The 18146-nt window shown below is 40.2% G+C and overlaps 1 protein-coding gene across 1 annotated transcript in view; it reads right to left on the bottom strand.

The window, feature by feature from the left end:
* The window catches only part of Lrp2 (low density lipoprotein receptor-related protein 2), a 189646-nt gene that overhangs the window by 145492 nt on the left and 26008 nt on the right, over nucleotides 1–18146 (bottom strand). Inside the window, exons 2-4 of the mRNA XM_013027359.1 lie at nucleotides 11228–11335; nucleotides 9909–10031; nucleotides 5587–5703 (exon numbers count right to left, since the gene is read on the bottom strand). Coding sequence (XP_012882813.1) covers nucleotides 5587–5703; nucleotides 9909–10031; nucleotides 11228–11335 — 348 coding nt within the window. The remainder of the gene's footprint in view (nucleotides 1–5586; nucleotides 5704–9908; nucleotides 10032–11227; nucleotides 11336–18146) is intronic.

The raw sequence follows: 18146 nt of genomic DNA on the forward strand, positions 1-18146 counted from the left end.
CATATTTAATATCACTGGCTAGAGGTAGAAGGTGTTATGGGAGCTCCATGCTGTCACTCAAGGGAATGATACAAATACCTTGGTCCCAGTATTATCTCCCAAGTTGTTTGGGAAGAATAAAGAGGCAAGTCTTATAAAAAGAGACAGGAGAACCAGCTGTACCCCAGATGATAAAATTGACCTCCTTCCAATAACTAGAAATAGTGTGACAAGACCCTTTGCTGGAAATTTACTACTAAATGTTGCTAAGAACCAGACGAAGACAGTGTTGCCTTCTTCTCAGTTAATACTGTATTCTATTCAATGTTTGTTATTCAAATCTGACTTCCTAGATAATGTGCTAAGAGCTAAGTAAAGAGATATGCCAAAGCCAAGAATGGTGGTACATTCCTGTAATCCAGCACTCTAGAGGTTGAGGTGACTGCATCAGCAGTTAGAGTCTAGAATCTGATCAAAATATGTTACATTTGTATATGTGTGTAAATATCATAATGACACTGTTTCATATAATTTATGCTGTTAAAAAAAAAATGCCTTTACAAATGAGCTGGAGCCAGACGCTAATGGCTCATGTCTGTAATCCTAGCTACTCAGGAGGCTGAGATCTGAGGATCATGGTTCAAAGCCAGCCCTGCCAGGAAATTTCTTGAAACTCTTATCTCCAATTAACCACCAGAAAACTAGAAGTAGAGGCTGTGGCTCAATGCAGCATAGCTCTAGCCTTGAACAAAAAGAGCTCAGGGATAATCCATGCTGGGAGTTTAAGCCTCACAACCAAAAAGCAAAACAAAATTTAAAAAACAAACAAAAAAGCCAAAGAGTTGGAGTCTAGCCTATACTGCATAATGAGTTTAATGCCAGCCTATGCTATATGGCAAGATCTTGTCTTAAGGCTGGGAAGGTGGCTCAGTGGTAGAGCGCTTGCCTAGCATGCATGAAGCCCTGGGCTCAATTCCTCAGTACCACATAAACAGAAAAGGCCAGAAGTAGCACTGTGGCTCAAGTGGTAGAATGCTAGCCTTGAGCCAAAGAACCTCAGGGACAGTGCTTAGACCCTGAGTTCAAGCCCCAGGACTGGCCCCAGCGGGGTGGAGAGAGAAAAAGAGAAAAAAATTACAAGTGAAATAGAATTTCCTATAGACTTAAAAATTATTCCCAAAAAATAAAAAGCTATTTCACACAAGTGTGTGAGGTTCTAGAGATAAAGAAACATAATTCATGGAATAAAAATTCTGTACTTATGGAACTTTTATCTTTTGTTAATGGAGGTGGAATAGCGGAGACTAAAATAAATATTACATGAGGGGAAAACATTACTGAAATAAATCAGGGTAAAATGATGAAAAGCAATGGAGTGGGGGTTAGCTCTCCAGTATGGTGCTATTTGAAAGAACCATTAGGTATAGCAAAATGGCAGTCATTGGTGACACTGACAAGAATGTTCACAGGAAGCTGGTGAAAATAAAGGACTGTTGTCTGAAAGAAAAGACAAGGCAGGCACAGTAGTATACACCTGTAATCCCAGATACTCCCGAGGCTGAAACAGGAGGATCACAAATTCAAACGCAGCCTGAGAAATTTAGTGAGACCCCATCCTCTCATCTCAAATAAAAAGAAACAAGAAAAAAAGGGGATATGGGTGAGGAGAGTAAATGGACACAGTTGTTAAGGGAGATTTTATATATCTGTATTGTGAATCAGGAAAGAAATAAGGCAGAAGCTGAGAGTGATCTTCCAAACGTTTGAAAGACAGAAGCTATTTATAAAGTGCTTATAGGACAAAGATTAAACAAAAGAGATTTTTTTCCCCTCTCTTGGTGCCAGGTTTTGGGGCTCCACTGTGGGAGCACTAAACTACATGCAGCCAGCTCACAGGATCAGGCTCTTTGGGCAGCGCAAGTGTGGAATCGAGTTTAAAAAGCAACGTGTTCTCCACAAGTCCCCCACAGTGCACACAGTGACTTCAGCCACCTTCCAGACCCTTCTTCCAATGGTGCCCCCCGTTGAGGTTGCCACAGTGAGATATATAAAGGAAAATGTTTAAATTCTAAAGAACAGAAAGTCAGTAGAAATGAAACTCCAAGGACAAAGCAGCCTCAGTAGCAGGCAGACCAAACACTGCTGATTACCAGCAAGAAAGCCTCCATTGTGGCAGGATTTTACCCTTTCTCTGGCATTCCTGGAGTAACAAAGGCCTGTGGCAAGAATTGGCAAGGCAAGGATAATTAGCGATCATTTTGCCCACCCCAAAACCATTCTCATCCCCACTCAATCAAACATCATCTTTTTACTTCACTGAAGAAAAAACAAAAAAAAACAGAACTCGACTATTTTTGAGCAACTGAAAGTCACTTGGATATATTAATTGAATGGCCCATAATTGCTGCATTGTTCCGATGTTTATCTTAGACTCTGCATGACTGGATTTTCCTTGATGCTAAATCCCATTAGAAGTAAAATAGCCTGCCCTTTTGAATCTCTGTTCCTTTAAATAAATTTAAAAAAACAAAAATCAACTTAGTTGACAAGATGTTTACAGATGTTTCTGATGACCAGATTAATGGGTGAAATAGCACAGGGGGGGAAAATGAGCTTAAATTTGTGGCACAGCTTTTAATGTATATATTCATTCCAAAATACTTCCAACGTTCTTTAAGTATTTGAGAACAAAGCAGGCAAAAAGGTCAGACATAAGCATCTCTCAACTGATTTATTCTTAATTAACTTAGGCTTTTTTTTTCTTTTAAACAAGATCTCCATAAATTGACAAACTAGCCTCTTAACCCAGGCTTCCCAAGAGCTGAGATTACAGGAGTGAGCCACCACACCCACTTCCCAAATTTATTTCAAAGATAATTTTCTTCTTGGGAAGACCTTCCTTACTATCACAACCATTCATTCTCTTACCACCTCCCTGAGAAGACCCACACACCATTCTTTGTTCTGGAAAGGAATTCCTGGAACCGACACAAGGTGCTCTGTCTTGGAGCTCAATGTTCTGATTTTAGAAGCTTGAGAGAGTAGGGACCATAAACCTAGGGATCTGGTCTGACAGGCAACGTTACAAATTACAGGTCAAGCTTCATAATCCCTTCAAATACTGAGGAGAGGAGGGAGAGAGTTCTCTGGAGCTTCTCCAATATCTGTTACTATCTGTACTTAGTTTCTAGGTACATGATATATTAGTGTTCATTTCTGCAACAAATTTCTAAGAAACAGAGAATCAAAGTTATATTCAAAGCTGATTCTAAGTTCGCCCACACATAATGATTATTCCTGTATACCAAAATTGTAATAACAACTGAGTGAAGTATCATAGATTCTGGTCATATCTCAGCTAACCCTTGATCATCAAAAATTATCTTTGAAACGAATTTGAAGCTGGGGGTAGTGGCTCACATCTGTCTTCCCAGCACTCTGTACCAGCCGCTATGTTGAAAGTGAGAATTAAATAGCTAAGTAGTACTATGACAAAGCAGATCTCAACAATCACCATTGATGGCCACTAACAGCACAGAGAAGACAGCCAGGCAGAGAATCCATCCTGAAGGAGGCACACACCCTAATACACAAAGTTTCATTGCCTTTTGAACACCCCTCAATGATATCCAAGCATCTACCCACCCTCTAGATTACTCTTACCTTCAACAGAAGCAGAAAGAGAGTGATTTTACTCCCAGGACAGTTGACAATGTTTTGAAGACATTTTGGGTTATCTGAGCTGAGATGTGTTACTGACTTTTGGTGCATAAATGGTACCCCACTATGTATAAGACAGCCCTGCAGAGTCCCAAATGTCATTAGTGACAAAGGTGAAAACCCCTGCTTTAGATCTAACTAACTTCCAGGAAATACAAGGGAGAAGAACATGTTAAAGAATATCAGAAGAGGGGCTGGGAAGATGGCTCAGTGGTATAGCACTTGCCTTGCATGCCTGAGGCCCTGGGTTCAATTCCTCAGCACCACATAAGCAAAAAGAAAAAAGCTGGAAGTGGCGCTGTGGCTCAAGAGGTAGAGCGCTAGCCTTGAGCTGAAGAGCTGAGGGACAGCGCCCAGAGTTCAGGCCCCACAACCGGACCCAAAAAAAAAAAAAAAAAGAATATCAGAAGATGTCACAAGCAAAACCCTTACTGTGGAAAACTATAAAACCAGTGAGCTGGCTGAGTGCTAGTGTCTCACACCTATAATCTCAGCTACTTAAAAGGCTGCGATCTGAGGAGCTTGGTTAGAAGCCAGATGAGGCAGACAAATCCAAGACTCCCTGATCTCTAATTAATCAGGAAAAAAGCTAAAAGTAAAAATTCAGCTCAAGTGGTAGAGTGCCAGCTATACACAAAAAGCAAAAGCTTAAGGTCCAAGTTCAAGCCCCAATACCACCACACATGCACACACACAAATACACAAGCCATCTTGTTTTTTTCCACCAAATAAATTGCAAAGGGTCGGGCTGGGAAGGTGGCTCAGTGGTAAAGTGCTTGCCTTGCATGCATGAGGCCCTGGGTTCCATTCCTCAGCACCACATAAGAAAAAAGAAAAAAGCCGGAAGTGGCGCTGTAGCTCAAGTGGTAGAGCGCTAGCCTTGAGCTGAAGAGCTGAAGGACAGCGCCCAGGCCCAGAGTTCAGGCCCCACGACCGGACCCAAAAAAAAAAAAAAAGACAGAATTAGAAAAACTACTAGACTGAGAAGTAGGCTAGTTTCTGTGTTCTATTAGGTTTACATAAACCTTGAGAGGTAGGTTCCTCCTTACTAACGTGTTAGTTTATAATGCACCATAATTCCACATTTTTATACAGACAGTCTGATGTATATTTTTTTAATACTGGTCTTGGGGCCTGGACGCTATCCCTGAGCTTCTTTTTGCTTAAGGATAGTGCTCTACTACTTGAGCCACAGCACCACTTCCAGCTACTTCTGAAAGTTTATTGGAGATAAGAGTCTCGCAGTTTCCTGCCCAGGCTGGCTTCAAACAATGATCCTCAGATCTCAGCCTCCTGAGTAGCTAGGATTACAGGCATCCATCTTGTATGTATTATTTTGTGGCAATCGCTTAGAAAGCTAGTTACCTTTTTTTGTTTTTGTTTATTGGCAGTGCTGTAAATTGAACCCAAAGTCTTAAGCATGTTAGGCAAATGTTCTACCATCATGCTATATCTTCAGTCCAGGAAAGCCATTTTCAAAATATAACATTTTCTAAAAGTAATCTGAACCCACAAGAATAAGAATTATGAGGATATTTACCTAGAAACTTCCCATAGCAATGTAATGAAAATTAACATCAGCCAAACTAAATCCTGTAGTCCATATATTCAATGACCTCTGTTTGGGGAATTCTCTATTAATGTGAACAATTTCTTACTTCAAATTTGATGTTCTGTAAGTCAGAACAAACTTAGAATGTCTGGTTAAAAATAGACCCCTATCAGAACATCACCGCTAATCCACAAAAGAATCTGCCAAGAGATTTCAACAACAAGGGGCATATTGTAAGCATTTTTGTCCATCAACAAATCTAACAAATTGATTAAAATGCCAAAGGACAAGGGTGAAATTAAATAAGAGCACAAGAACAGAGAGGAGGGACTCACGGCAGTCTTTCTCATCTGATCCGTCGGAGCAGTCTCTCACATGGTCACATCTATACTCTCTCGGGATACACTGACCGTTGGAGCATGTCAGCTGATGACTTGAACAGGTTACCCCAGCTGTGAGGAGGGGAAGAAAAAACAGCACTTAGTTTATAATTGCTGCCTGACACAGACTAATCTATTGATGATTACCAAGTATGAACGAGGATGTGGAAAGCAAAGGTGAACAGAGCATATATTGAACATAAAGTTCATGGAGTTAGATGCAGCAGCCAGCTACCACCAAGCTGAGCAGACATTAAAAAAAAAATTACAGAACAAAAATGCCCAACATGATAAAGTAGACAATTTCACTATGTTTAATATGTGTTAGAACGATGTATGGCAAGGACAATGAATGACATAAGACAGGTATCAACCAAGGTGGAGAAGCACCACTGACTTCTTTCAAAGCCTTGTCTAAACAAGAACACTTGCCAAAGTGATAACTGGTTATTCCTGAATGGCAGGAATTTGAGAATGCATTGTTTTTTTTTTCTTTATTGCATTCTCTATTTTATAAACTCTGTAACATTGATCATGTGCCACAAAGCATGACTTTATTCTATATGGATATTCTATATTCTTTATGGATATTTATATTCTATACAGATAAGCTTTAACAATTCATCACATGAGCCTCTGGAAAAAGACAACCAGATGTGTTGATACCTACAAGCATCATAGGAAAACTATTTTGCAAATCTGAAGCAGGAAATACTTCAACTTCATAACAGTATCCTATCATTCTTTTAATTGTCCACATAAAAAAGAGAAGTGCTTATGAAATGGTAACCACTCTGTACAACACCTTAGTAATAACAATAAAAGAATATTTTTAAGAGAGAGAAAGGATTCGAAATGTGTCTTAATGGAAGAGTGCTTGCCTAGCATGCACAAAGTCCTGAGTTCAATTCCTCACTACCACATAAACAAAAAAAGCAGGAAGTGGAGCTATGGCTCAAGTGGTAGAGCACTGGCTTTGAGCACAGAAAGGCTCAGGGACAGAACCCAGACCCTGAGTTCAAGCCTGAGGACCAGCAAAAAAAAAGATAATACAGAGAGAGAGAGACAGAACACAAGCGCACATAATAGAAGAGGCCAGGTGCTGGTGGCTCATGACTATAATCCTAGCTACTCAAAAGAATGAGATCTGATGATCATGGTTCAAAGCCAGCTAGAGCAGGAAAGTCTGTATGACTTTTTTCTCTAATTAGCCACAAAAATACAGAAATGGAGCTATGGCCTAAGTGGTAGAATGCTAGCCTTTGGTGAAAAAACTCAAGAACAATGCTCAGGCCCAGAATTCTATCCCCAGGACCAGCAAAAAGAGAGAGGAGAGAGGCATTTTAAAGAAGAATATAATCTTTGATGGAAAAAAATGTGTTCCTCTGCATTTTTGTAGAACTTCGTAGGTACTAAAGAAATAAGGTTTAGCAAAACTTGGTTTTCTGGAGTAAAAAAAAAAAAATGACCTGTTAAGTGATGTGGCATGATAAAGATAAAAGAAAAATGACAGAGCTGGGTTCCCGTGGCTAATGCCTGTAATCCTAGCTACTTAGGAGGCTGAGATCTGTGGATTTGAAGCCAGCCCAGGCAGGGAAGTCTGTGAGACTCTTAACTCCAATTAAGCACGAAAAAAGCTGGAAGTGGAGCTGTGGCTCAACTGATAGAATACCAGCCTTGAGCAAAAAACTCAGAGACAGCACCCAGGCTCTGAGTTCAAGCCCAAGGATTGGCACATGCGCATGCACACACACACACACACACACACACACACACACACGCACACACACAAAGCTGTATGAGAATGACTGCTGTAAAGTTTGTACTTGAATATTCAAACATTAATATGATCATGTGACCCATAAAATATTTTAAACATCCCTCTATACTTGCTTAATTCTATCTTTCTTGTCACTTTGTCTCTTCCATCCATTTGTTTGATTGTGATTTTAAAATTCTTGAATAGAAAATAAAACTTTTCCAGTCTTCCTATTTCTTATATTTTCATATTATGATTCCCTATTTTCTCCTAGTATGTACCTATGGGCTCAATTTTACTTTTATAGTGAGTACAGAATAGGTGGACTCTTCTAAAAGGAACTAAATGTCTAAATTCTGCACATGGCAGAGACAAAATTTTATGAAGAAGGTTCAAAAGATACCTCCTCATTTAATTGCTATATAATTCATCAAAATATGTATTGCCAATTTCTACAAAAACGAAAGAACTTCCTTTTATTCCTGTCATGAGTGGTCTTAAACAAAATATGAGAAGACCGGGACACTGGTTGCTCACGCTTCTAGTCCCAGATACTCAGAAAGCTGAGATCTGAGGATCAAGAACCCAGGCAGGAAAGCCAGTGAGAATGAGACTCTTATCTCCAATTAGGTTTATAATGGAACAATTAAAAGCTCATTCAAATGTTACAAAAGGCCAGGTAAATTTCTATAATTCCATCAACCAATCTAAAACTGACATTTATTCATTCATTATGCAAACATCTGTTCAGGGTATTCTAGTTGCCACCAGTACAGCAACAATAGAAACCGAAAAATGAAGAAGAGTCAGACAGTTCAACACCTATTGTTACACTCAGGAGACTGAGGCACAAGGATCCCAAGTACACCAGCAGCTTGGGCTCCACAGCTAGACTCTTTCTCAAAAATAGAAGAAGACAATACATATTTTTCCCCTCAAGGAGCTCACAGTCTTCTGGAGGAGAAGTGAGAATAATTAGAAAGCCATTATGGAAGCGTATCATAGCTATATAGGAATTACAGAAAGAGTATCATGGGGCCCTTTCTCTGTGGGATAGGAGCAAGGGACAGGGACAATTTCCTTGAGGAGGTGACACCTCCCCCTAGCAATGAGCACCCAGACAGCACTCACAGAAACAAAAGACTGGAAGAAGGAACTGTAAGCAATCTGGACCTCAAAATGGACATTTCAGGACAGAAATGGTCAGAGGATGCCAAGGGAAAAAAATAAGCAGCAGTCATTGTAAAGTTATTAGGAAGTCAGAACTTTTCTCCTGGATTAGAGGTGGCAAAGGGCTTGGGTTGGATCTTTCCAGCATCAGTGTCAGGAAGACCCTGAACAAGCCCAGGAGGACAAGAAGGGGGACCAGTCCAGACCCTGCTACAGACACCCAGATGAGAGATGCTGACACGGAATGATTAGCATAAATGAAAAAGGAAAGCTAAGTTTCAACATGTTTATAAAGCAAACCAGATAGAAGCTGGTGATTAAACCAAGCAGTGATAGAGAAGACTAGATAGATAGTAAAGTAAAATTGATAGACAGAATCAGGAATTATTTCCAAGTTTCCAGCCTGGGTTCCAGAGCACAAACTGTGAAATCCTTTCATTGGATGTATCCACTACCTTTCCTGTCATTTATACAAATCCATTTTAATAATACCAGAGTCAAGTATCTGGGCCCTGAGCACAAACTTGGGTTGCATAAGCCCACAGAGGGCCAGTGAAATCTTAAAGATGGCAACTTTACCCCTGGAGAGTATTCTGAATGAAGCACTTGCCAAGAGCCAGCCACACTACTGCATTCTCTTTTTGAAGAAACCAACAACAATGCCTCCCACAGAGCCTCCTACCCTCTCCTACTTCCACTCCATCTGCAAACACACCTTTTTATCTTCACTTTTTTTTTGAAAGAGAGTGGAGCGGTGAGGGAGAAAGGATGTGCAGAATGCACAGGAGCAAAGGGAGACATGGAGCAGAGAGCCACATGGATGAAGACCCCATCAGCAGGAAATATTTTGTTTTCTTTCTTGAGCATAACATCACCCAAACAAGTAGGGACCTCTCCCAGTTTGGAACCTGTGGGTACACACTTCTAGCATGATCCAAGCTCTGAATGAGATGGCTAACATACGTAGCTTCCCTCTTCCATAAGGCCCAGGTGAGCATTCATGAAGAACCATCCCAAAATACAGAACTTATGACATGTGAGATTTTTGGAGCCCCAAAAACAAAAGGATAGCTGGGTGCTGGTGGCTCATATCTGTAATCCTAGCTACTCAGGAGGCTGAGATCTGAGAATCATGGTTCAAAGCCAGCTAGGGAATGAAAGTCCATGAGACTCTTATCTCCAATTAACCCCCAGAAAACCAGAAGTGGTGTTGTGATTCAAATGGTAAAGCACTCTCCTTGAGCTAAAGAGCTGACAGACAGCTCCCAGGCCCAGAGTTCAAGCCGAAGGGGGGGGGAGGGGAGGGGGAGGGACGGGGGAGGAGGAGGGTTCCTCTAGAAACACTCACGGCAATGCTGATGTTCATCGGAGCCATCCGTACAGTCATCCTCTTGGTCACACACCCAAGAGTGAGGGATACAGCTTCCATCATCCTGACACATGAAATAGCCCGTCTGGCAGGAAGAGTGGGCTAAAACAGACCAAAACAGGACCTATTATGGCAAATGACTGTGCCTTCATACCATCACAGTGCTCCCAAAAAGTGAATGTCAGTTCCCGCTCAATGTACATGAAGGCAAATAGTCAACAACCTTTCCAGGAGAGTCTGCTAAAAATTTACTGTCAGATAAGTCTCAGTCATGGCAGCAAAACAAACTAAGGACCCAGAGCAGTATTAAAACACACACACACACACTGAGAATAAAAGATAAATGTATGGCTACAAAATAAGGACAAATTACTCAACTATATTTCTAAGTAAAAAATTAAATGTGAGTATCCTGCAAAAGTAGAAAAATCCACGAGATTTGGAAACATGGCAAATATTTACTATTTCCACAATTTACTTACCTTAGGATCCTTAGCAACTTCTCTGAATCTTAATATTTGTATCATAAATGAATTGTATTCAATTCATGGTTTGTTATTAAAAATTTAAGTTAAATGTCAGTAAAAGTGCTATGCAATGGTAGTTGCTATCATTACTGGCACTGGCATTATGTTATTACTGAGATGAGAAAAAGAAAGAAGAAAAGAGCAGAGAAAAGAAGGACCAGGAAAGGAAGGGAAGGGAGGAAAAAAGGAAAGTAAAAAAAAGAAAAAAATTTTTGAAAGAAAGCCAAGGACAAAAACCTTGTTTACACAAGAACAAAGGTAAGAATTACATTTGCCTTCTCAGAAATTTTCCAGAGTGAATAATCAGTAACAGCCAATGACAGACTCTGGTTATACGGTGAGGGTAAGAAAGATACCCCTAGCTGGGTGATGGTGGCTCCTGCCTATAATCCTAGCTACTCAAGAGGCTGAGATCAGAGCCAGCCCCGGCAGGAAAGTCTGTGAGACTCTTATCTCCAATAAACCACCAGAAAACCAGATGTGATACTGTGGCTCAAGTGGTAGAGCACTAGCCTTGAGCTGAAGAGCTGAGGGACAGCACCCAGGCCCAGAGTTCAAGCCCCACGACCGACCCCCCCCCAAAAAAACTGAGCCCCTCTCTCAAAAGGGAGTGAAATTGTTATTGATGCCATCATCTGTCTATTCACTCCCATAAATCTCAAAAGAACTGAGTCTAGCCCTGGACTGCACTCCCAGCTCTACTGGATACTGCTGAAATCCCGACACTTAGGTTACCCAAAGCAGACCTTACTCTGGCTCATCTCTACTTACGGCAGCCAATTTCATCTGTATCGTCCAAGCAGTCTCTGGTCCCATCGCACCTCCAGGCAGCAGGGATGCAACGTCCGTTTCCACAGCGAAAATGCCCACTGTCACATTCTGTAACACCCAAGAAGTAGAATGACAGTTCAGAAAACATCAAATATTTCATGAAGGAAATTCAAACCCTGGGGAAGAAATGAAAAACGATTTCAATAAATAAAGGCAAGCACATCATTTAAAAAATTAGAAAAACATTTTTCATAATGATAACATAAAAATATTTGTTGAGATTTAAGTAGAATTTAAGAAGGTCATTTACTGGGAATGGGAGGGAAAAACTGGGAGAGCAGGAGGGAAGGGGACAGTGTCCACAAAGGTCGTTTACATGCACAGTAGGTTAGAGTATACCTTGATGGGCCAATGGAGAAAGCAATGATTTATTTGATTTATTTTACCTCTAGGTATTTGTTTTGGTATTTTTACTTAGAAAAAGAAAATAAAAGGCACTAAGAACTAAAATTTTCTAACCACAGGACTGGACAAAGTTTTAAGTACTATAAATATTTTCATCACAATAATACTTATAGCTAAAAAAAAAAAAAAAAATACAGGGCTGGGATGTAGATCAGTGGCAAAGCACTTGCCTAGCAAGTTCAATGTCCTGGGTTCGATCCCCAGTACCAAAAAAGAAAAGATGAAAAAAAGAAATACTGTTAAAAAAAAAAACAAAAAAAATATATTACAGAGGCAGGAAGGGGAAAAAATAAAAATAAATTACAAGCTCCCTAAATATCCAATAAGAGAAACATCAATTTTCTATGTCAAATCTAATAGGTCATTTCCACAAATAAAAATATTTTATTGTATTATTTTTCTAAATTATGTATGCCACCAAAATATATCTCCAGCATGAAAATTTATTTTAAAGCAAAACCAATTTTTCAACAACCAACTAGACTGTACAAACTTAGCCCTAAAATTGTCACATCCCCCAAGTGGCAGAGACACCCCCCATGTCACTGGAAAGAGTATCACTTAACTTCATTCACTCAACAAACATCTCCTGCTATTTTCCTGGGTCTCTCCTGAGGTCTCGTTTGACAGTTGGAAATCCTCTAAGCTTCCCCATATATCTGGCCAGCAATCTTCCCCACTCATTATGTGCCAAATAGGAAATTTCTTTCGAGAACAGCCAACACCAGCCCAACTTGGAGAAGACTCAAAATTATCGCTTCACAAACCCAAGGGATAGAGGAATCACTTTCAAGAGTTGGAAGAATAATTTTATCTTCTCTTCCCCATAAAAGTAATCATGCTAAATTGCCCACTTCAATTTTTGTCTAATGAACCCCAAATTAGGTAAATATACAGATCAATTACCTACTCCTAGAATAAATAAACAGTGTGTTACCCTGACTTGTGTAACGGCAGGCATACGGACAGCGTGACATAAACATAGTGAAGTGATCTATTCCTAGGGAATATAGGCTACTTTGTTCACGGAATGCTCAAATCTGATTGTCTGGTAGTGACATCCTGATTTATAATGTATGCTGCAAATGGTCAGAAACTTCACTTGGCTAAATGGTGGTACCGGCTGGTACAGGCGTACATACACCCAAATACCTTCTATAGACTAATGCAGGATGGTGGTTGGTGGTGCGGGTCTGGGGTTGGTGGTGCAGGTCTCTTATCAACTACCTTTAAAACACAACAACCTCCCTTGCAAAAATGCCCCTAAGGAATGTACAAATTCACTCTGGAATCCCAGAACTTCTCATTGGATTTTGTTCTACAAAGCAATATTTCCATGGGAGATTAGGGGCTTCAGAGGTTAAGCTATTAACACAACATACATTAAATCACTTTTATCAATGAGGCCCATTGTTAGTAAGCCAATGTAACACATTTGTCTCCCTTAATATCTAACCAGTTCTGATTGAAAAATTATAACAACTGTGAAGAACAGTCTTCTTATTTTAAAAATACTTCATATTGCTGCAAGAAAAAAAAAACAGCACAAACTTAGAAACTAAGTTTCTAGAAGACAATTCTGGGGACACTATACTGCCTTCTTTGAAAAATACATACAATTATTGCTAATTCTTAAGCAACTTATATTTGCAAATCAGATTGAGGGGGCAGGTTGTTTTTGTTAAAATATTATTTGCAACATACACTATAAATATATCATACATTATAAATATATCGTGAAAAGAGCATGAAATACAGACCCAAAAACTATTTCTAAAATACCTCAATGCCAGTTATTTAAATCACACACACACACACACACACACACAAAACTGAAACTGATGGGAAATGCTGTAGTTAAGTAAGTAACTCTTTATAGGCACTGATTTTCCGTTTATTTCTCAATCACTCCATTATCTAAAATCATGCATCACATCCAGTTGACTCAATTTATCAAGAGATCCATGATCATTCATTTGTCAGATTTACTTTTTCCATGGTAACTTCCATGCCTGTTAGAACTCCTAAATGACCACTGTTTGGAAATATCTCCCCAGAAAAAACAAACAGCTATTTTATCATTACTGGGTGGCCTCTCAGCAACCAGCCACAACTGGTGTCAGAAGCTTATCATTCATTCTATTATAAAGAAACTATGTGCTGTTAAAAAAAAAAATAGTCAAAAGGTCTAAGTTGAATCTGATAACGACTGCAGGTGGCTTTGATTTCAATTGGCTTAGATATATATTATTTTCTGCTTTAAATAAGTAGCTTTTTAAATAAGTAGTGTTTTAAATAAGTAGTTTTTACCCCCAAAATCTTGTAACGGTTACTATCAATCCTCATAGCAAAAGCCTATGAGATAGATGTCACTCTTATGAACTTTTTACAAACACAGAAATTGAGGCAGAAAGCAGTTCAGTAAGAAAGGGAAAGCAGGGATTTTCACCTGCCAGTTCTAGGCCAGCATCTGTACCACATTGACCTAGTGATCTTTTTCTCTAGAATAATTTTCTCTTCTACTAAACTCTAGAATGAATGTAAAAATTTGATTTATTTTCCAAACTTACTATGTATCAATATTGACTGAGCTCATTCATTGGACAGACGGATATGGAATCCATCTCATTCAGACTTTGAATGGAGAAGAAAATACCCAGCAACTGATATGGCACTTAAAAAAACTTGAGCTCTAGAAAATTTCTGACAATGAAAGCAACAAATGAAATTAGAAATACACGAGTTTTGATCCCTTCCAAAAAATTTATGTCAATAGTTTCCCAAACCTTATAGAGCTCAAATGTAATTTTGTATGTGTATGCCAGTACTGGGACTTGAGCTCAGAGCCTTGGCACTGTCTCTTAATTTCTTTGCTCTACCGCTTGAGCTACAGCTCTACTTCCAACTTTTTGGTGGTTAGACACTTTCCTAGCCCGGATGATTTCAAACTTTGATCCTCAGATCTCAACCTCCTAATAAGATTACAGGTGTGAGCCACCAGAGCCCAGATCAAATGCATTTTTTTAAGGAGGGTTGGGATAATCGTTTTTTATAAACGGCCATATCTCATGCTTCCAGGATTGGACTAAGAACATGTTAAGATAAGGTGTGAGGGTAACAGCAAGTGCTGAGAGGAGGGAGCAGCGGCTTGTGTCCAAGGCAGGAAACAGTGCTGGATTGAATAGCTCACTTCTATGGAATATCTTCTCTACCTGATTTGATAACAGATTACCAAATGGGGGCTAAAATTAGCTCATATTTCTATCCGGTCTACAAATCATTGGACTGTTTTATCAGAGTCTGTGATATTTTGTTAAGAGCAAAAAAATATTAAAAATATATATTTCTTTCCAGGTGCTGGTGGCTCATGCCTTTAATCCTAACTACTCAGGAAGCTGAGATCTAAGAATCACGGTTCAAAGTCAGCCCGAGCAGGAAAGTCCATGAGACTCTTATCTCCAATAAACCACCAGAAAACCAGAAGTGGTGCTGTGGCTCAAGTGGTAGATTGTTCACCTTGAGCTGAAGAGCTGAGGGACAGGGCTCAGGCCTAGAGTTCAAGCCCCACAACCAAAAAAAACTAAAATGAAATAAAATAAAATAAAATGAAATAAATAAATAAATTTTTTAAACTAAAAATTAAAAAAAATACATTTCTAGCTGGACGCCAGTAGCTCACACCTGTAATCCTAGCTACTCAGGAGGCTGAGATCTGAGGATCCTAGTTTGAAGCCAGCCCAATCAGAAAAGTCTCCCTGAGACTCTCATCTCCACTCAAAAAGTGGCTCTGTGGCTCAAGTGGTAAAGCGCTAGCCTTGAACACAAAGAGACTCAAGGACAGCACCCAGGCCCTGAGTTCAAGGCCCACAACCTACAAAAAAAAAAAAGTGCATTTCTAGGCTTCACAAGACTGTTTCAAGACAAGAAAAAACCCACAAATTATTGTTATATTATAACATAATATATATTAGATAATATATTATTATATTTGTTATATTATATCATTAATGCATTATTATGAATGCATGTCATTTAAATATATTTTAAAAAACACTAAAACTGCCAGACTAAAAAAATAAGGAAGGATAAAATATGGTCCCTTTTTTTCATAAAGCTTATAGTTTACAGGAAGAACAGTTACTTAGGCATTATTGATTAAACCCCTATGCAGCAACTAAAGTTGTTATCTATTGTGTATCGACTATGAGCCAATATTAAACTAAGTTTTATGTATATCCATGAAGAACTACACAAAGAATGAGTCATCCTTATGTAATGGGAGGGGAAACTGAGCCTCCGTGATAATCTACTTCCCTCAGAACCACAACAATGAAGATGTTACTCCACTTCAGATATAGAACCTGTGAGGTTCTTGTCCCTGTAGGCTTCTTCATCATCCTGCTTTCCATGCAACAAATGACATGCTCCCATTCACCCAGAACTTGCCAGCGATGTTCTACATCATTTCCATGGACTTGATCAGACAGTATTCATAACCATTTCACAGGCAAATCTCACAGCTAGTAGATACTGGAACAGGGACCCACCCCCTAAGCAGTCTGGCTCCAAAGCTGTGCCTGATGGTAGCAGGGTTTTTTTTTTTGTTGTTGTTGTTGTTGTTTTTTGGGGGGGGCGTTCGGTCATGGGGCCTGAACTCTGGGCCTGGGCACTGTCCCTCAGCTCTTCAGCTCAAGGCTAGCACTCTACCACTTGAGCCACAGCGCCACTTCCGGCTTTTTTTTCTTTTTGCTTATGGGGTGCTGAGGAGTCGAACCCAGGGCCTCATGCATGCAAGGCAAGCGCTCTACCACTGAGCCACCTTCCCAGCCCCTGATGGTAGTAGGTTTTTAACCAGACATACCTAGGATTTACTAAAATTGCAAGAGATGGTGTGGCTAGTACCTCAGCTGGAGTAAAGGAGGACAATGCTAAGAATTTGTGAATGAGCAGCACTTGGGTAGATGAAAAGAGGGTCACTTTCTTCCCCTTGAGGATTTTTCAATGCTTGCTTGGCTTTCTTCTAATGTGGCCCCATACTCCTTGAATGGGTAAGGTGGGATCAGAACAACTGAAGGATAGCTCAGCATGGGTGAAGGTATTGTGAGCAGGCCTCTAAGGCCCCAGCAAAGGGAGCATCTAGGAAACTAGGGCAACTAGGCTGAGAAGATGAAAATGCCTAGCAAAAGAATGACAACATCAACATTGCCAAGCTGGGTGCCACACTTGTAGTCCCAGACCTTGGGAGGCAGAAGCAAAAAGGGTCCTAATTTGAGGACAGCCAGAGCTACAGATGAGACCCTGTCTCAAAAAAAAAAAAAAAACTAACTAATTTAAATGATACCATCAAAGGTGTGAAAGAATAGTCATCTGTGCCAGAAATTATGTTCAAACTAAGGCTACTCTGGGTAGAGAAAGCCTGAACTAGCACACAGACAGTGACCATGAGAGAGACATAGAGCTCTGCTTCACTCCCCAGGACCTGGCCCGCAGCATGAGCCAGGGAGTAGGCTGATGGGTGATTTCCCAAAACGCTGCTAGCAGAGATTTAGCTTGCCTGTCATCCCCCTGCTATTCCCCCAGGCCTGATCATATTGCCAACAGGTTCCATGGAGTACCACCACCCAAGCCCTAGTGACATTTGCCCACCATCCTCTCCAAGCTAAAATGTGCGTCCCGTCCATAGGATTCAGACAGCCAGATAGACTGTTTACTCAAATACTGCCTTTTCAATGACCAAAAGCCAGCAGAATAATAAGACGCATTCTGTGCATGGTCTCTATATGCTCTTGGAAGGAAGTGAAGTGATCATCTTCCATAACCAGTCTATTCTTCTCTGTGTTCATTTAACCCCCAGGAACCTGCCTTTCTCCCATTCACTGGTCCCTTATATACTGCTTGTTTTTCATTGAGCAGCTCCTGCCTCTGTAAGTCAGGCAGTTTGTACTATACAAACTATCTACAAGCAGAATCATGTTTCTCAGGGTTCTGTTGAGCAAAGCAGGATGTGGAGCCCCCCTGGCTCTCCTTCCCCTCTCCCACCCCCATCACTTGACAATAAAAAGCACTCCCGTATATGGCCATACACTCACGAAGATGTTGCTATCATCCCCAGTGAAGACCAACTCATAACCTCTAAGTAGCTTGAACAGTCAAGAGTTCAAGATGTCTTAAGCATACGAAAGGGATCATCTAAGAAAAACCTCCTATACTAAATTGTTCCCTTCCTATGATCATAAAATTTCTTAAATAGCAATTCAATCTTTTCTACCCATCAATAAGAGGACTTAGAATTGAGCAATATCATGCTGCAGCCAGCCACTGGTACCAGAAACTTCAAATGAACTCCCCTGGGAGCCTGATAAAGAATCTAAGTTCCAGGGAGGCCTGCAATGCCCTGGAATGCTCCCCATTCAAGAGGCGAAAACACGCTGAAAATCCTCAAGCAGTTGATTAA

Source organism: Dipodomys ordii, unplaced genomic scaffold (genome assembly GCF_000151885.1).
Source record: "Dipodomys ordii isolate 6190 unplaced genomic scaffold, Dord_2.0 Scaffold5, whole genome shotgun sequence".
NCBI lineage: Eukaryota > Metazoa > Chordata > Mammalia > Rodentia > Heteromyidae > Dipodomys > Dipodomys ordii.